Source organism: Saccopteryx bilineata, chromosome 4, assembly GCF_036850765.1.
Source record: "Saccopteryx bilineata isolate mSacBil1 chromosome 4, mSacBil1_pri_phased_curated, whole genome shotgun sequence".
NCBI lineage: Eukaryota > Metazoa > Chordata > Mammalia > Chiroptera > Emballonuridae > Saccopteryx > Saccopteryx bilineata.
Genome location: NC_089493.1, coordinates 11,056,025 through 11,073,614, shown reverse-complemented (window position 1 = coordinate 11,073,614; position 17,590 = coordinate 11,056,025). Strand labels below are relative to the sequence as shown.

The 17,590-nt window shown below is 39.1% G+C and overlaps 1 protein-coding gene across 4 annotated transcripts in view; it reads left to right on the top strand.

Annotated features, from left to right (window-relative positions):
- The window catches only part of UNC79 (unc-79 homolog, NALCN channel complex subunit), a 246,226-nt gene that overhangs the window by 42,707 nt on the left and 185,929 nt on the right, over positions 1–17,590 (top strand). For 2 of the 4 annotated variants that reach the window (XM_066276137.1, XM_066276136.1), the window contains exons 3-4: positions 7,485–7,630; positions 11,604–11,774. In XM_066276137.1, coding sequence (XP_066132234.1) covers positions 7,485–7,630; positions 11,604–11,774 — 317 coding nt within the window. Of the gene's footprint in view, positions 1–7,449; positions 7,631–11,603; positions 11,775–17,590 lie in introns of those variants that run through there. The other 2 variants (XM_066276135.1, XM_066276134.1) reach the window with 1 other exon arrangement.

The following is a 17,590-nucleotide window of genomic DNA, read 5'->3' as shown; positions in this document are numbered from 1 at the left end:
TAACACTTCAAGCGCTCAGCATGCTTCAGAGTGGATATGGAGATTCTCTAGGGGGCCAAGAAACAAACAAATTCTGTCTGCTTTTACAACAAGGTAGAGACAAGGAGCGGCCCAGCTGCTTCACAGTTCTCGTTAGGAAACACAAGCGGAGGTGGGCCTTTCAAGAGGAGGCTTCATTGTTTGGGAAATAACATCCAAGAAGTGAGAGGAACACTGACTTCCCATTGAACTCGAAGGCGTAGTCTCTTCCATCGCCACGATCTTCTCACTCCAGATCTGACTTTGTAAACTCATTAATGTGGCTTGCTCCTGTTTCTTTTAGCTATATAACAACAAAAAATTTGTAAGACAGGTGGTAGATAGGGAAAGAACACCAGTTCGGAATGACTGCAGTGGTTCTGGGGTTCGTTCTGGTCTAGGGCTTTGCGTGGGCAGACTGAACGCTCTGCAGAAAGAGGCTTCCTATGGCCCAGTCAGTTGCTAGTCTTCCGCAGTCCTTGCTGTCTCTTTGTTCTTACTCTTTGGAATATCTTTTCTTCTTTACAACTGTTAGTATTCCCACTCTGTATTAAAGGGATTCTGTTGATCAGAGATTCATAGGTTTTATACTTGTAGAGTAAGTTTGGGATCTTGCTTTCCTATATTTCCTTCTTTTCAAATTGCAGTGGAATAATTAGCTCAGGTTTTTACAGTAATAATCAGATAACTTGATACACCAAGGCATCTGATTCTGTTCTCCTGGATCCTCCTTTTGTCTTTGAGGTCAGTGTTCTCCATGAGAAACACTTTCCTTTATCACCAATTCTGAAAGTTCTCAAATGGAAAGGCACTTTTCAGTAGGAAGCAAATTCGGAATTTCATTTACAAAGAAACTGTGACATCCTAGTTGACTCTTGGAAGCTTGCTGCTTAGAGCTTAGTCATTATGCCAAAAAGTTAAGAAATTTAGGATACTGAAATCATGTTTGCAAGACATGGAGGCTCCCTTTTCTTGAACAGTGAGTCATTAGAATATGATCATGGGTGATAGCATTTTTTTTTTTTTTTTTTTTTTTTTTGCAAGAGGGAAGAGAGAGAGAGAGACAGGAAGGGAGAGAGATGAGGAGCATCAACTCATAGTTGTGGCACCTTAGTTGTTCATTGATTGCTTTTCCAAAGTGCTTCAAAGGGGGGCTCCAGCTGAGCCAGTGACCCCTTGCTCAAGCTAGAGACCTTGGGCTCAACCTAGTGACCTTGATCTTAAAGCCAGCAACTTTTGGGCTCAAGCCAGTGACCTTTGGGCTCAAGCCAGTGACCATGGGATCATGGGATCATGTTGATGATCTCATGCTCAAGTCAGTGACCCCGTGTTCAAGCTGGTGAGCCTGCACTCAAGCTGGCGACCTTAAAGTTTTGAAACAGGAACCTCAGTGTCCCAGGTTGATGCTGTATCCATTGTACCACTACTGGTCAGGCAGTGATAGCATTTTAATGGTGAAACTACTGCTAAGGCAGTTTGGTCAAGAGCAGCGGTTTTCAACCTGTGGGTCGCGACCCCGGTGGGGTCGCCTAAAGCCATCGGAAAATACATAATGCATATCAGGTATTTACATTCCGAATCATAACTGTAGCAAAATTACAGTTATGAAGTAGCCACCAAAATTATTTTTTGGTTTGGGGTCACCGCAACATGAGGAACTGTATTGCGGGTCATGGCATTAGAAAGGTTGAGAACCACTGGTCAAGAGGCTGTTGGAGAAGATTTAATGCAATTGAACAGGGTCCATTTTCAAAGGGAGACATCAACAGCTGCTACTAATGGCAATACTAATAATAGCCAATATTATCAGAGTAACATTATCTAATAATAATAGTAATATGTGCCAAGCACTGTTCTAAGCACTTTACATGTGTCATCTCATTCAATCCTTATAATAATTCTATGAAATAAGTGTACTATTAAACACATTTGCAAGCAGTGAAACTAAAGTATAGGGTGGTTAAATTCCTCAGAGGTACATATCTAGTAAGCGTTGGAACTAAGATTTGACCCTGGTGGTTGTAATCCACAGCGCACACTCTCAATATTTATGCCACACTGCTTTCCCTTAGTACTTCTAGTTCTCAGGGTACAGGAACACTTCTTTTTACTTAGTTTGGCCTCTGGGAATGCTGGCTGCCATTGTGAGTCCACAGACTCGTTTGGGCTCCCGTTGAGATTACGATAAGGAAGGAAGTCTTAGAGCAAAGATTTACCATTTTTTTGGAAGTTAAATTGAGCAAACGTGGAGATGATGTGGACAGTATTTCTTTCTTTTTTTTTTTTTTTCTTTTTTGTATTTTTCTGAAGCTGGAAACGGGGAGAGACAGTCAGACAGACTCCCGCATGCGCCCGACCGGGATCCACCCGGCACGCCCACCAGGGGCGACGCTCTGCCCACCAGGGGGCGATGCTCTGCCCCTCTGGGGCGTCGCTCTGCCACGACCAGAGCCACTCCAGCACCTGGGGCAGAGGCCAAGGAGCCATCCCCAGCGCCCGGGCCATCTTTGCTCTGATGGAGCCTTGGCTGTGGAAGGGGAAGAGAGAGACAGAGAGGAAGGAGGGGCGGGGGGTGGAGAAGCAAATGGGCGCTTCTCCTATGTGCCCTGGTCAGGAATCGAACCCGGGTCCCCCGCACGCCAGGCCGACGCTCTACCGCTGAGCCAACCGGCCAGGGCTGATGTGGACAGTATTTCAGTTTCCAGATGTTTTAGCTCTATCTCTCACTGTGGACAGCAGGTCAGAGCAGAGCTGACAGCCTGTAGGACACACACACACACACACACACACACGCGCGCGCGCGCGCGTAAAGAACACTGAGGAATGTAATGTGTCACGGGTTGGACTTCAGTACTTACAGATTCAGCTCCTGGGCTGAACCCACTGCATTTTCTTTCTTCATTTTTCATATCTCAGTTTTTTTTCTCCAAAACTCTATCATCTCTTTTGTTTAATGGGGATGCAGAATTTACAACTATTGTCCTATATGTTGGGCTAAGTTATAATCACTTTCATTGTTGGTATATATATCCATACCAATTATATTTATATTTATTTTATTTATGCTATTAGAAAGTTCAACAGAAATAAGGTAGTGTAGATATTTGGTGTGCAAGATTATTGACAGTAAGATTTCTTACTTACAAACAAGATGGTTCTTTTTGCATTTTTTATAGTTTAAAAATCTTTTAAATACAATTCATATTTAATATTATTTTGTATTAGTTTCAGGTGTACAGTATAGTGATTAGACAGTCATAGCATTTTATATAATTTTTACATTCAGAATTCAGATTCTTGGAAGGAAATAAGAAGAAAGAATGAGATGAATTCTCACAGAGTAAACTCTTTCTTATTTTCAAACACATTAAAATGCTTATTACTTTGGTTAAAATATGCAACTCAAAGTTCCAGTAGCTTCAGTGGAGTCAGAATCGCCTTTTTAGAATAACAGTCCTCTGGTATTCACGCATACGTAGAACTCTAATCGATTTCAGTCGAGTTGTGTACATATTTCCCAACGCACAGGCTATCCTAGCTGTTTAACTTCAGTGAATTTGATCCACAGCAAAGGAGAGATTAGAGTTAGCATAACTGACTAGATCAGTGGTTGAACAGTCCACATATGTCCACTTAGCTCATAATTGGACTCGTGTTAGAGTTCATGGAGGTTTCCTGCACTCTAGGTTAGTGGATGGTGAGTCCTGTGTGTTATTCAGCTTGTTGGCCTTTGAGCCTCGTGCAGTATTTGGTCCTTAGCAGAAGATCAATAAATATTTGTAGAATTGAATCGACTTTAGTTCAAATTTCATCTGTTGCAGGGACCCTTCTGAAGCTTTTATTTCATCTAGCAGGGAACTGAGTTTCTGGATAAACTTCATCTGAATGCTGAGTTGTATTCATTTTAATTTAGTAGGAAACAAAGTGTAGGAACAGACACACATTTTGTGCACAACTTCAGGATTTAGTTTCTGTTTTGTTTTTATTGTAGTATTAGAAACAACAATGAAGATCATCTAGTTTAATTCTCCCTCACTGCTACCAGAAGTGTCTGTCCATTTTATATTAGAAGCAGTCTGGGCTCATGTTTTAAACATCTAAGGTCTTCTTCAAAGATCTTGCCTTTTATCTGGCAGAACATTTAAAGGTTTCCCGCCTTCTTTTGTCAAACATTCTTTTAAATCCTTTCCCCCAGGGCTCTCTTCTGGTGCTATTCAAGCTGCTAGCATATAACTTCTTTTCCAAAATCATTAAGTTTGGGGAAAACTACTTTCTGCTAACTCTTTAGAAAAAGAAAAGGTTTAATATGTTTATAAAAGGGAGTCTAGCTTCAGCTCAATAATCTTAATTGAATTATAATTCCTAATTACTTAGGAAGACTCTATCGACCTTCAAATTATTGACTTGATGTCCACAGAGTAGCTTCAGAGGATAGCATGATCAAGGAAATTTTGTTGAGTGCATAAATTCAACTCAAGTCAACATTTATAATCTTATAGAAAGTTTATTTTGCATATTAATTTTCTGTGCTATAAATACCTTGGGGCAACTTCTCATCTTTACCAACACCCACAGAGATCTTCTCTTGATTTCTCTTGATGTTGGAAGTAAATGCTTGATAAAGAGGATCTCAGGAGGGAGAAGGAAAGATGCAAAGTTGGCTGGTGGGTCAAACTCTTCTCCACAGGATGTTCTTAATATTCCCTTTGGTTGGATGTACAGACGTCTGGGGAAACATTTCAAATGGGGAAGATGGTTTTATGATTCCCAAGTTAGACCGTTTGGTTGGGGAAATAAGTGTTTATTTTTTTTCTGAATAAAATTCACAAAACATCATAAAATCACAACACATTGTACATTTATTCATGAGCCCTTCTTAAGTTTTTTCACAAATGAAAACATTTCCTTACATTGAAACATGAATGGTAATTTAAAGCTGGTTTCATGGATAACTCATCTTCAGCCATTTTTTTTTTCTCAGCCTCACTTACTTATTAAGCTAAAGGCAGCAAGAGGGAAGTTGACTCTTTCAGCACCCACACACTTCCCTCCCTGCACGTGTGAAGGTTACTGCCCTCACTGTTGAGCCTTGCATACACAGGAAGGGAAAAATATCAAAGTAGAGCCTCCCAGTTGATGTAGTAGTGATTGTCAAATTGTGTCAAACTTTGACAAAGATACCAATGTATATATTTGAAGATATAATGTACTACATTTTCCCCACCAAGGAAAAAGTTAGACTTAATTTAAAGGGCAGCATTAATATATGATAAACAGAAAATTTTATTCTCAATGGCAACATTTTTCTTTTTATACCACTCCTCTTAAGATCCACATCTGTGGATCTATGAAAAGATGCTAGTAGTAGGCTAATTTAGGGCTGCAGTTTGGGAAATAATGTTTTTGAGTAATATGCGTTGTGATTCTAAAGGCATTTCCAGCAGGATAGAATACTACAGGATTAAAATAGCTTTTTGGTGATTTGGCTTATTATTAAGAATATGACATTTGAAGGTGGTGCTTTTAGGAGTAATTGAATTGAGGAAAGTATAAAGTCTGATGGGAAATTTGGTGGTATTCATATCAGATGTAGGCAGGCAGAGGTAACTGGAATGTTGATATTATCCCATTATAAAGTAGAAGCTTACCAAGTTAAGTACATCACACACACACAAAAAGGTAAATTAAACCCCTTTAAAAGTAAAAAAACTGACACTAAATCTTGTTATTTATTGCTAAGAAGTATTACAAAACTATTCTGAAATTATTTTATTATTATTAATTGTTTTTCCCTGGACATTGGGTAGCAGAAGACAAAGGAAATCGAGGTAAATTAGGCACATGGAAAATAAAAAGCATGTAGTCATTTTTCTTACATTGTAACATATTTTGCACTAAGAATAAATAAAAATAAATGTAAATTTGGAATAGCAAGCATGCTTGACACTAACCAATTCTTCACCCCACTGTAAAATTGTAAATGTAATATCATTAACTAAGAACTTAGTAATGTTTGATACACAAGTGTAAACCAAGATTATTTTTATGTAATGAAACATTTATAAATGCTTATCTATTTTGATAAACATAAACGCACGTTGTAAGTGCAGTAGATATTATCATTAAAATGTATAGTTGTTGTCTTTAATAATAAATAGTATAACCTCATTTAAAAAACCTAAACATTTGGCTACATAGTCATTTCTTCTATTTTTAAATTAACAACTTTTCTGCTTTATTGCTTTTACTAAATGGTTTTTATTTAAAAATGAAGGCTAAAAGAAGGCCAGTTTATTTTAGAATTTATTTTTATTCCCATTAAACTTTTTTTAACTTTCTAAATTGTCTTTCCTTTAGTTTTTAGTGAGTTTTGTTGAATAATGACGTAAGTAGCAGCAGTAATATATGAGATCTTACTGTCTGATATACAGCTAGCCACATGACAGTTACTGCTTGCTTGGTCTTTAGAATTTTGAAGGTAACTATTTAATAAACCACTGTTTGTATTCATAAAATAAAATGTTTCCTTCCCAACATGCAAAATTAAAAAAAAACACACACACACATAAATAACCATTATCATTAGTTCACAAACATATGCTACGGACCATCTAATATATATTATTTTACAGCTTTTCCAATGTAGTTTAGCTAACATTTTAGAAATATGTATTATTTCTAAATTCATATGCCTGTTTAAATTTCATTATCTCAAATGATACTGACAGAATGTCATGAAACAGTATCATAATATACATATAGACATTATTTTGATGCAATAAACATGTGATTTTTAAGAGTTTCTTAATAAACGCACATGTTTATTCTTTGCTAAAACATGTTTCTGCAAGTGCCATACCTATATTTTGCAGGTTTTCATTTACCTGATTAAGATAGTCTTGCTGAAAACCTCCTTTGCTTTAAAAGCTCCTTTTAATTAAGATTAAAAGCCTTAACTGGTTAGACAAAGCCGTTGTCTTCCTTCCTGGAAACTTTTCCTTCCCCAGATCAATAAACTGTAAAACATGGGTTCGGCACTGAAACATGCATTTTTATATTTTTGCTCCTTACTAACCAGATAACACATGAGATGCAATGCAACTTCCACAAAACAAACCTTGCGTTATTGGTACCTGAGCAGAGAGCCATGTGACCTGCACTAGATTTGTAGATGCTCCTGGTGTGGCAATTGCATCTTATGTGGGATGTATCTGGTGTTTTATTATTTGTTTTAGAGTGTCATTTCAATGTAATGTGCTGTTCTTTGTGTCTTTGTTGTCTCTTTTTTTTCTTTGTCCCCCCAACAGCATTTTGTCCCGCACAGGGAAGAAGGAAAACCAAGATGCCTCCAATTTGACAGTGCCCATGACCATGTGTCTTTTTCCTGTGCCATTCCCACTCACCCCATCTCTAAGACCGCAGGTCAGTTCCATCAACCCTACTGTTACTCGCTCCCTCCTTTACAGCGTCCTGCGAGATGCTCCCTCTGAACGCGGCCTGCAAAGTCGTGATGCTCACTTGTCAGACTACCCTTCCTTGGACTATCAAGGCCTCTACGTGACTTTGGTGACTCTCCTGGATCTAGTTCCTTTACTACAGCATGGCCAACACGGTGAGCACTTCCTCGAAAACTTTGAAAATGTACATGGATGCTTATAGAAACTGGACACTGTTGTTATTGGAATAAATTGGTTGAAAGATCCTTGCGTGGCCAAAGCCTTTCTTGCGCTGAAACTAAATTATGGTGTTTTCCATCCTAACATCTTGCTGTTCTATGGCCAGAGGGATGTTGTCCAAGTGGGCCTGAATTGCAGGGGAATGGGCTGGGAATGGAGTTAAAGTAAAAAAGAAATTTATCTTTTCTCCCCTAATCTGCTTATTATGGAGACTCTTGTTGAAATGATTTGGGAGCGAAGACATAACAATTTGACCTGCTGCAAATATAAGAGGTGGAGATGGACAAGCAGCCCAAACGCACTGACTTAATTCTGTTAATTTTTTTTTTGAGGAGTTAAGTCACAGTATCTCTCTGAGACTATTTTTCCTGTCTTTAAACCCAAGAGATTATATAAAAGGAAATCTCTTAGAGAAAAAGAAAATCTCTAAGAAGTGTTCCCAATTTAAGTAACAATCATTAGTTAATTACAAAGTGTTGGCCAAGTGATGCAGGGTCTCTATGCTGTCTATAGCGTACAGGGTGTGGTGTCGCTGGTGCTTTAGTCCGGAAACCTGAGAGCACGCAGGGCCCTTCCCCTTCCTGCTGAGGTCTGCAGTCAATTCATTATCTTGTTTACCAAATTCTTCTCCCCCATGAAAAGGAATACAGTAACACCTACCACACAGCCATTCAACATTGTATTTGGGTGAATCGAATGGAAAACCAAACATTAATGAAAGGAAGTTTTGCAGAAAATGAACTTTTCAAACATCCGTTGTCTTCACTTGAAAGCACTGAGGATTTTGTTTTTTGAAGGGATGATAACCGAAGTTTCACTGTGCAGAAATACCGGAATTTGGGAAATGGGTGGGTGGTGGGGGTTCCTTTTGCCTTTTCATTATGACTAACTCTCCTAAGAGAACTCTTAATGGTTTATTTAGTAAGATGTGTTTATAATTAAAAAAAAAATTTAAATCTACTTTCATAAAAATGATGAAATAATGATATTGAACTTGTTTTTGCTTATATTTACAGTTCTGCATTATTATAGTGAATATAAATGATGTAGAAATTTATAAATTTGCTTATCGTATAATTTTTCAGCAGTTGTAAGTCTAGTCACTGTTACTGTGATCCTGCCCCAGCTCAGAACTGAAAGGAGCTGACTTTGAGCATAAGGCTGCCAGAGCTTACTCTGATGGGCTTGTTGGGGCTTTTCCTTCGTGACCACCAGTTCTGAGGTCATCGCGGACCTGCCTGGTCCTGGGCGGCTGTTTTTTCTCTTTGAAGCCCTTTGATTAAGATAAAATCATTCAGTTTGGTAACTGAGAAACCCATTTATTTAATTGCAACTTTTAATGTGTAAATTATGACAGTTTCGGGGGGGGGATGATTTGTGTTTTTGCTTTTATACCCACAGCTGTTTTGTGACTTGTCACTGTTATCTACACACTGTGCTCTTGTTCTGCATAACAGAGGTTGGAAGATAGGGGAACACTCAGCAGACCAGCCCTCACAGGCTACAAACAGTGCAGCATGTTTCCTTAAGTGTGATCTGAACACCATCAGAATCACGGAGGGAGCTTGGAACATGAAATTCTGGTTCCCAAGCTGGGACTTCTGAATAAGAGTTACCGAACTTTTAACTAGCTCACTCGGTGATTCTTTTGTACTGCAAGTTTGGGCACCACTACACTAAGGCTAGAGGCTGTGTCTGCACATGGGCAGTGCATTGTACCCGGAAGAACCACATTTTTGTCTCAGTTCAGCTACTGACTCTTAGGAAAACTTGGATAATCATTTCCCTTCTCCAGGCCTCAGTTTCCGCATATGAAGAATATTCCAGATGGGCTCTCAGGCCCCTTTCTGTGCTAATGTTCTGTAAGTAAGCTAAAATGCAACTGAGGTGTCTTTTTATTCACAGCCTCAGTTAATTCTTAATGATTTTCTGTTTCTTCAATTGAAACCCAAAGTTAACTGACCCTTGCTCCCCAGTGCGCAATGTGGCTCCATCTTCTCTGCTGACAACAAGTTGATTGCTTGTTGAGATGGCATATTAATTCTAATGGATATAAGAAATAACACTAGCACCAAGAAGGTAAATCTGCAAAGCAAGCAAGTCTAATAATTTCCTTTTATAATGGATATGAAAATGATCAAAGTCTTCATTGTCAAGTCTTGGTGATGACTTATACATTGGGAGGTCCACAAATATAAAAACACACACTCAGTGCAATGGGATTTGGTCTACCTGCGTCCTAAAACTGAATAGTTATGTTTTTCTCCAGATATCTTCTATTTTTACTCCTTGTGCAGGTAATAATAATAGTAACACTATTAATATTAATATTTGTGGGGCACACATCATATGCTATGTTAAGCACTTTACATTTATCTCACTTAAACCACCTACCAATCCTTCTAATGAAGTGAAGTAGGTACTGTTCCTCTTCCATTTAAAAATATTGATAGAGGCCCTGGCTGATTGGCTCAGCGGTAGAGCATTGGCCTGGCATGTGGAAATCCCAGGTTTGATTCTAGGCCAGGGCACACAGGAGAAGCGCCCATCTGCTTCTCTACCCTTCCCCTCTTCTTTCTCTCTATCTCTCTCTTCCCCTCCTGCAGCCAAGACTCCATTGGAACAAAGTTGGCCCAGTCACTGAGGATGGCTCCATGGCCTCTGCCTCAGGTGCTAGAATAGCTCCGGTTGCAATGGAGCAACGCCCCAGATAGGCAGAGCATCGCCCCCTGGTGGGCATGCTGGGTGGATCCCGGTTGGGCGCATGCGGGAGTCTGTCTGCCATGCCTCCCTCTCCCCCCCCTCCCCACTTCTTACTTCATAAAAATACAAAAAAAATGTTGATAGATTATTCTTAGGTGGCACGTTCTTCTGTGATAACCAATAACTAGATGCACAGGATCATACAGCATCAGTTTACAGCTTCCTTTTTTGGTGCCAGAAGGTGCAAATTACTGCATTGTCCAAGACTCCAGATGTCAGAAGGTTGTGGTTTGGTTGATGGAGCAGAAATAGCCTGGTTTTATTTCCTGTCTTGCCTTTGAGTTCTCTAAAACTTCCAGTGAGAAAATAATTTACCATCCTTGTGCCACAGTTATCTTGTGTGAAATGTAACAGAGGCAAGAATGCTGGAGGGGTTTCAGGATTCATTATCACATGGAGAGTGCTTCTAATTTATGAACTTGAGGAGTAATAAGAATACGAAGTATAGGCCCTGGCCGGTTGGCTCAGCGGTAGAGCGTCGGCCTGGCGTGCGGGGGACCCGGGTTCGATTCCCGGCCAGGGCACATAGGAGAAGCGCCCATTTGCTTCTCCCCCCCCCCCCTTCCTCTCTGTCTCTCTCTTCCCCTCCTGCAGCCAAGGCTCCATTGGAGCAAAGATGGCCCGGGCGCTAGGGATGGCTCCTTGGCCTCTGCCCCAGGCACTAGAGTGGCTCTGGTCACAGCAGAGCAACGCCCCGGAGGGGGAGGGGCAGAGCATTGCCCCCTGGTGGGCAGAGCTTTGCTCCTAGTGGGCGTGCCGGGTGGATCCTGGTCGGACGCATGCGGGAGTCTGTCTGACTATCTCTCCCCATTTCCAGCTTCAGAAAGATACAAAAAAAAAAAAAAAAAAAAGAATACAAAGTATTACTAAAGATTGATCAAGTATTGAGGAAAAGCTCATGTAATTATAATATTCATAATCATGTTGTAGATATTTATATTTCTTAATGCAGCCATTCATTAGTCACTTATTGGGCACATGCAGTATACTCACTGTACTGAGCGGTATGTTTCAGAGCTCTTAATAGGAAGGGAGCAGTAGTTGATTATAATTTAAACCAGTTTATAAAAACTTAGACCACATAAGTAGAATATTGTATTAAATGGGAAAATATTCAGTGACTGATTGCTCTGTTTTGTTTTGTAGATCTTGGACAGTCGATATTTTATACAACCACATGTTTGCTACCCTTTCTCAGTGATGATATCCTGAGTACTTTGCCCTACACGATGATATCAACGTTAGCTACCTTCCCTCCGTTTCTGCACAAGGATATTATTGAATATCTTAGCACATCTTTTCTACCAATGGCTATATGTAAGTGCAATCTTACCTAATGCTAGATTCTTTTTATATATTGTGCCAATGGAAATTGCTCTTGTTATTTGAGGCTGTAGATATTCAAGGTTATAATGAAATCACTCGCTATGGCCATGTGCTATGATTTAAATTCAGTCACTACAGCAGCATGAATATTATGGTGAAAACCAAAGACATGGGAGACAATTATACTTTAGAATTATTTTATTCATTAGTTTGATCATATACAATAGGAAGAAAGAGCATGTCTATATTTCCTAAATATAAGTTATGGTATTTTTTGCCACTTGAGAAAAACAGGTGGAGAAGGTATTTCCTCGCATGCAGAAATTGTTATCTTTGGCATGTGAAGGCAGTCAGGTGTGATGGGAAGAGCAGTAGATAGAGTCAGGATGTGTATATAAGGCTCAGCTCTATCCGTAATCTGCTGTGTGATGTTGGGTGACTCACACAAATGAAACAGCTCCAGAATGATGATAGCATCAGCATTCTCTCACAGAGATGTTGTGATGATAAAGTGAATCAAAATTTATGGAGACAGTTTGATAAAAGCTAAGGCTTGAAACTTACGTGCGAGGTACTGTCGGAAACATGGAACTGCTTTGAATTCTCTTTCGCTTTTCAGACTCAATTCTTTAGGCTTTCCAGACATGGGAGCAAAGAGAAATAAAAATGTTGGGTTGTGGCTTTTATGATCAAAATCTTCCTAAAAAATATTTCTTAAAGAAATGGATTATGAATTAATTATGTTTCGTGAATAATCTGTAAAGATTATGGGTTGAGGACTCAAATAGATCTTGATCGAAATCATAGCTCTGCTGCCAAATAGCTGTGTGACCTTAGGCAGTTTAACTAACCCTTTTGTTTCTTACCTGTGGAGTGAGAATAATAATAATAATAATAATAATAATAATGGATCCATGGGTTGTCGTGATAACTGAGATGATGATTACTCATTGGTAAGGTGCTATCACCATGCCTAGTGTTCAGAAAATGTTAGTTTACTTTTCTCCTTCCCTCAACTCTTGTTCTATAAAAATACCTTTATTGATCACACTTAATTCCTAGTGATCATTTTTCACCATTTTAATGTGATGTACTTGTGGGCTTATTAAAGTTGTTGCTCTGTAAATATGTAGCATTGAGCCACATTTGTGTTTTTTGACAATTTGCTTTAATTTTTAGCAATGGAATTGTAAGTTTCATGTCTTTTAAGCAGAATCTGGTTTCTGCCTAAATTATATAGTGATTCAAAAAAAATTAGCAGACTGATTATACCAATCAAGTAATAGGATATTCAACCGTTTTCTTTTTTGGTTCTGTGTAAGATTATTGACAAGTACTTGTTTATGGCTACAGCCTTAAAATTGGATTGCCATTTTAAAAAAATAAATATATTAACTGTTAAACTTAGGCATAGGAATTCTGTTTTAAAGACTGGCAGGTGAGGCTGCATCTTTTAAATAATTAATCCAATTCACTGTCTTCCTCCTTTTTAGGAGTAAGTTAATAATTTCAGGAGAGGCACTGAATATGTCGGATCTCTGAGGTTATGTTTAAGACTGACGCAGACATTGTGACAGCTTCCCCCTTGATTAATTTCTGCTTATTTGGAAACACGGACCCTAAAACAGGCCTTGTAGTCAGATTGAAATTCTAACGAACTTATTTAAATGTGTGGACCATGGCAACTGAGAAGGACAAAATAGTGAATTGAGGTTACAACATGTGTGTGAATTGTAGTGCTTGTTTCCAGAGTAACTTGATGTTCATTTAACAGTATGAATAAGTTGCTTTATGTCTCTGAGATTCCGTTTTTATCAACTTTTAAGGATGGGTTTGGGAACAAATGTTTCGTCTCTGAGGTTATTTCTGGCAGTAATCATCTAGGTCAGTGGTCCCCAACCTTTTTTGGGCCACGGACCGGTTTAATGTCAGAAAATATTTTCATGAACCGGCCTTTAGGGTGGGACGGATAAATGTATCACGTGACCGAGACAAGCATCAAGAGTGAGTCTTAGAAAGATGTAACAGGGAATCTGGTCATTTTAAAAAAATAAAACATCGTTCAGACTTAAATATAAATAAAACGGAAATAATGTAAGTTATTTATTCTTTCTCTGCGGACCGGTACCAAATGGCCCACGGACCGGTACCGGTCCGCGGCCCGGGGGTTGGGGACCACTGATCTAGGTTAAAAATCAGTCCTATTTGATATAAGAGACACACACACCTTTCACTAACCCAGCTGTCGATTTGGTTCATTTATTTTGTTGCTCTGGTTTTAGTTGCTTGATTCTGACTTTTGTTTCTCATTTCTGTGGCTCAACGGTAGACAATCTTTGTCATCTCTAAATTTTGGAAAAATAAGTTGTAGTACTAACTTTACAGCCAAATTCTATTAAATGATCCAGGTGTTCCTTTTGTATTTGTTCCTTCACAAGGTAGGTATAAGGGTACGGACCCAGAGAAAGAGGGGATCAGGCTCTAGGTTACTCATGTTAAAACTGATTGCTGCGAGAATGTGTCTGGTGTTTGCATCCATGTCGTTTCTGTGTTTTTTGGAAGTTGTTTTAGTGTCTAGAAATTCTGACCGAAACAAGAGAGGAACATTTCACTTCTTCTAGAATATTTTTATTTCAGGACTGAGATGTTAGGATAGAGGATCTTGCATTTTCTGAGTACTTGATAAAGTCTTTAAAATAAAAAGGCTTTGATCTCTTTGGTATGTGGTCCACAAGGTCAGATGTGAAAAATGGACAGTTTTTCCAGGTGTTAAATGATTATATCATTAAGGGCCTAGAAGATGGCGTTTTGAGCTCTGCAGTGGGTCTATTGAGATATCACAGCTCTTTCAGTTTAAGAGCCGTGCATATTTATCAGTGTGTCCTTTATGTCATTTTTGTCAATAAACCAAGTACCGCACTTTTATTTTAAATAAGTCCTTTTGACATGCCACAGAGCCAACTGCAATTTTTAAAATAAAAATTTAAAATATAAAAATGTCCTTTTCTTTTTAACTTCTTCAGTAAAAAAAACATACTTATTTTTATCCCAAGTTTATGTAATAGGCTTTGTTTATTTAAAAAAAATATTAAAGAGTTATTAAGAATTGAAAAAGTCATTTGCATTTCACCATGGAAACGTCTCTTTTTCCAATAAACTCTGTGATTTGTGGACTGAATTGAAATATGGAGGTTGGGAAGATGACACTTGAGCAGAGAAGAGAAAAAGCTGATTACAAATGAACATTAATTGATGCAGGCTATGTTATTTCAAAGAAGATAGTCAAGCTGAACAATTGTATCTGTGGAAGATGCTTCTAGTATATCTTGGTAGAGGACTGCGCCGTCTCATCTAGTTTCTTTTCTAAGTTAAATTTCCCCCTAAAGTCACTTACCCTCAGGAAAAATCTGCTTTGACTTAAAGGCAGTTAGTTGTCTTACTGAATTCAATATCTGGTTTCAGACCATTGGCCCTGGATCGTTTTTTGTTCTGTTACAGAGATTGTGTGTCATGTTTCTGTGATCATCCAAAATCTAATCAATATATAAAAAATAAAGACAAACACCAACACAAGATATTGATGGTAATTAAATAATTTTTTGTATATAAAATCTGTTTTATTGGCTAATGATTGTTTGTATAAGGTACTGTATTTTTCGCTCCATAAGACGCACCTGACCGTAAGACACACCTAGGGTTTTAAGAAGGAAAATAAGAAAAAAAGATATTGTGAACTAAATGATGTGTTAAAATATTTGATAAAATACCGTATTTTTCACTCCACAAGATGCACGGGCATTTTCCCCTCCACTTTTGGGGGGGAAAAGTGTAACTTATAGAGCGAAAAATACGGTAGACCTTACTGTACTTTGAGTTTATTGTTGAATCGAGAGAAATGTTTCAGAAATAAGACTCCAGAAGAGCTGAATTATCCTTTGTTAACCAACAAAACTCTTAACCTCCTTAAATTTTATAGTTTCCTTAGCTATAAAATGTGGATAATTATAACCTTCCTTGTCTATATCCCATGTTTGTTATGAAGACTATTAGATAATATATAATAATGGCCTTTGAATATTGTGTTACCTAAGCATATATAAACACCAAACCCTTCATCAAATGAGAGACCCGTCAAGTTCCATTGCAACTAATTCCAATATTCTGCTCAAATTCACATGTTGTCCTGAAATGTTCTCATCTGAAATATTGCTTGAGATAAGGGACCATCCTCTAGGGCTTGGGATAGTTTCCCCATGGAGTTTGTCGTATGGTAACAGTTAATTGTTATAACAAGCTTTGATCTTGTAGAGCAGGAGTCCCCAAACTACTGGCCTCGGGCCGCATGCGGCCCCCTGAGGCCATTTATGCGGCCCCTGAGGCCATTTATCTGGCCCCTGCCGCACTTCCGGAAGGGGCACCTCTTTCATTGGTGGTCAGTGATGCAGATGCATCCTGTGCTCCTGGAGTACTGTATGTGGCGGTGCCATAAACTACGGCGTAGCTCCGCTCATGTACAGTACTACTTCCGGTGACGCGGGACGCACGCCTCATGGCTCCGGAAGCGCGTCATATCACTTGTTCCGGCAGGCAGTGACAAATATGGAACCGGACATTGACCATCTCATTAGCCAAAAGCAGGCCCATAGTTCCCATTGAAACACTGGTCAGTTTGTTGATTTAAATTTACTTGTTCTTATTTTAAATATTGTATTTGTTCCCGTTTTTTTTTTTTTTTTACTTTAAAATATGTGCAGTGTGCATAGGGATTTGTTCATAGTTTTTTTTTATAGTCCAGCTTTCCAATAGTCTGAGGGACAGTGAACTGGCCCCCTGTGTAAAAAGTTTGGGGACCCCTGTCGTAGAGCCTCCATAGAGTTGATGGGCAATCCCATGTCTATGATTTTCATTCATCTATCAGCCTGTAAATATTTTAAAGCTGGATAGACTTCAGGGTCCTGGTGCCTTAGTCTTTTCTTTATATTGAAGTGATACGCCCTTCTGAAGGCCTCGGGATCTTATCTTCAGTCCTTAGTTCATAGAACAGTTGCACAAACCGAGGTGATTGTCAGACCGAGCAGGGCAGTCTGACAAAGCACAGGAAACAGGTCCATTGTATGGCGGAACCAGCGGAAGAGTGTATTCCTTTTTCTCAGATGAGAATACAAGGCTAGTGGGGTTTATTTAAATATTCCAATTTAGACCACTTCTTAGCACATCTGTCATCTGGATCAGTCCAGTAGCTTCTGAACTGGTCTTCCTGCTTCTACTCCTAGCCCTCCTGTTTGTTCTCCACCAAAGTCAGAGCTTTCCTCCGAACATGTAAATGGATCACATCATTTCCGTCATCAGAACTATCTAGCAGCTTGCAGTCACTCTTTTAACCAAATTTGGTGGTCCTCTGTGTCCTGGCCCCCGCCCGCCTTCCTGCTTGGTCACTACCTTGCCTGTGTTCACTCTGCAGGCATTGGCCCTGCACTTTCATAACGGTACCAGACTTTTTGCTTTTGTGCCAGCCTTTTTCTTTGTCTCAAAGCCCCTGTCACAAATGGTCACGTGGGTTGCTTCCTCACTCTCTTTAGGTCTCAGCTCAAGTAGCACATCTTCAAGATGCCCATCCTTAGCCTCTAGCTAAAACAGGCCCTTCTGTCACTTTCTATTTCTTTACCCTGCTTCATATTTCTTCGCAAGCATTTGTTTGCTCGTTTGTATAGAGCAGTACTGTCCACGGAGCTTTCTGCAATGATGGAAATGTTCTATGAAATTATGTGTTGACCAGTACTGTGGCCACTAGTCATTTGTGGCAACTG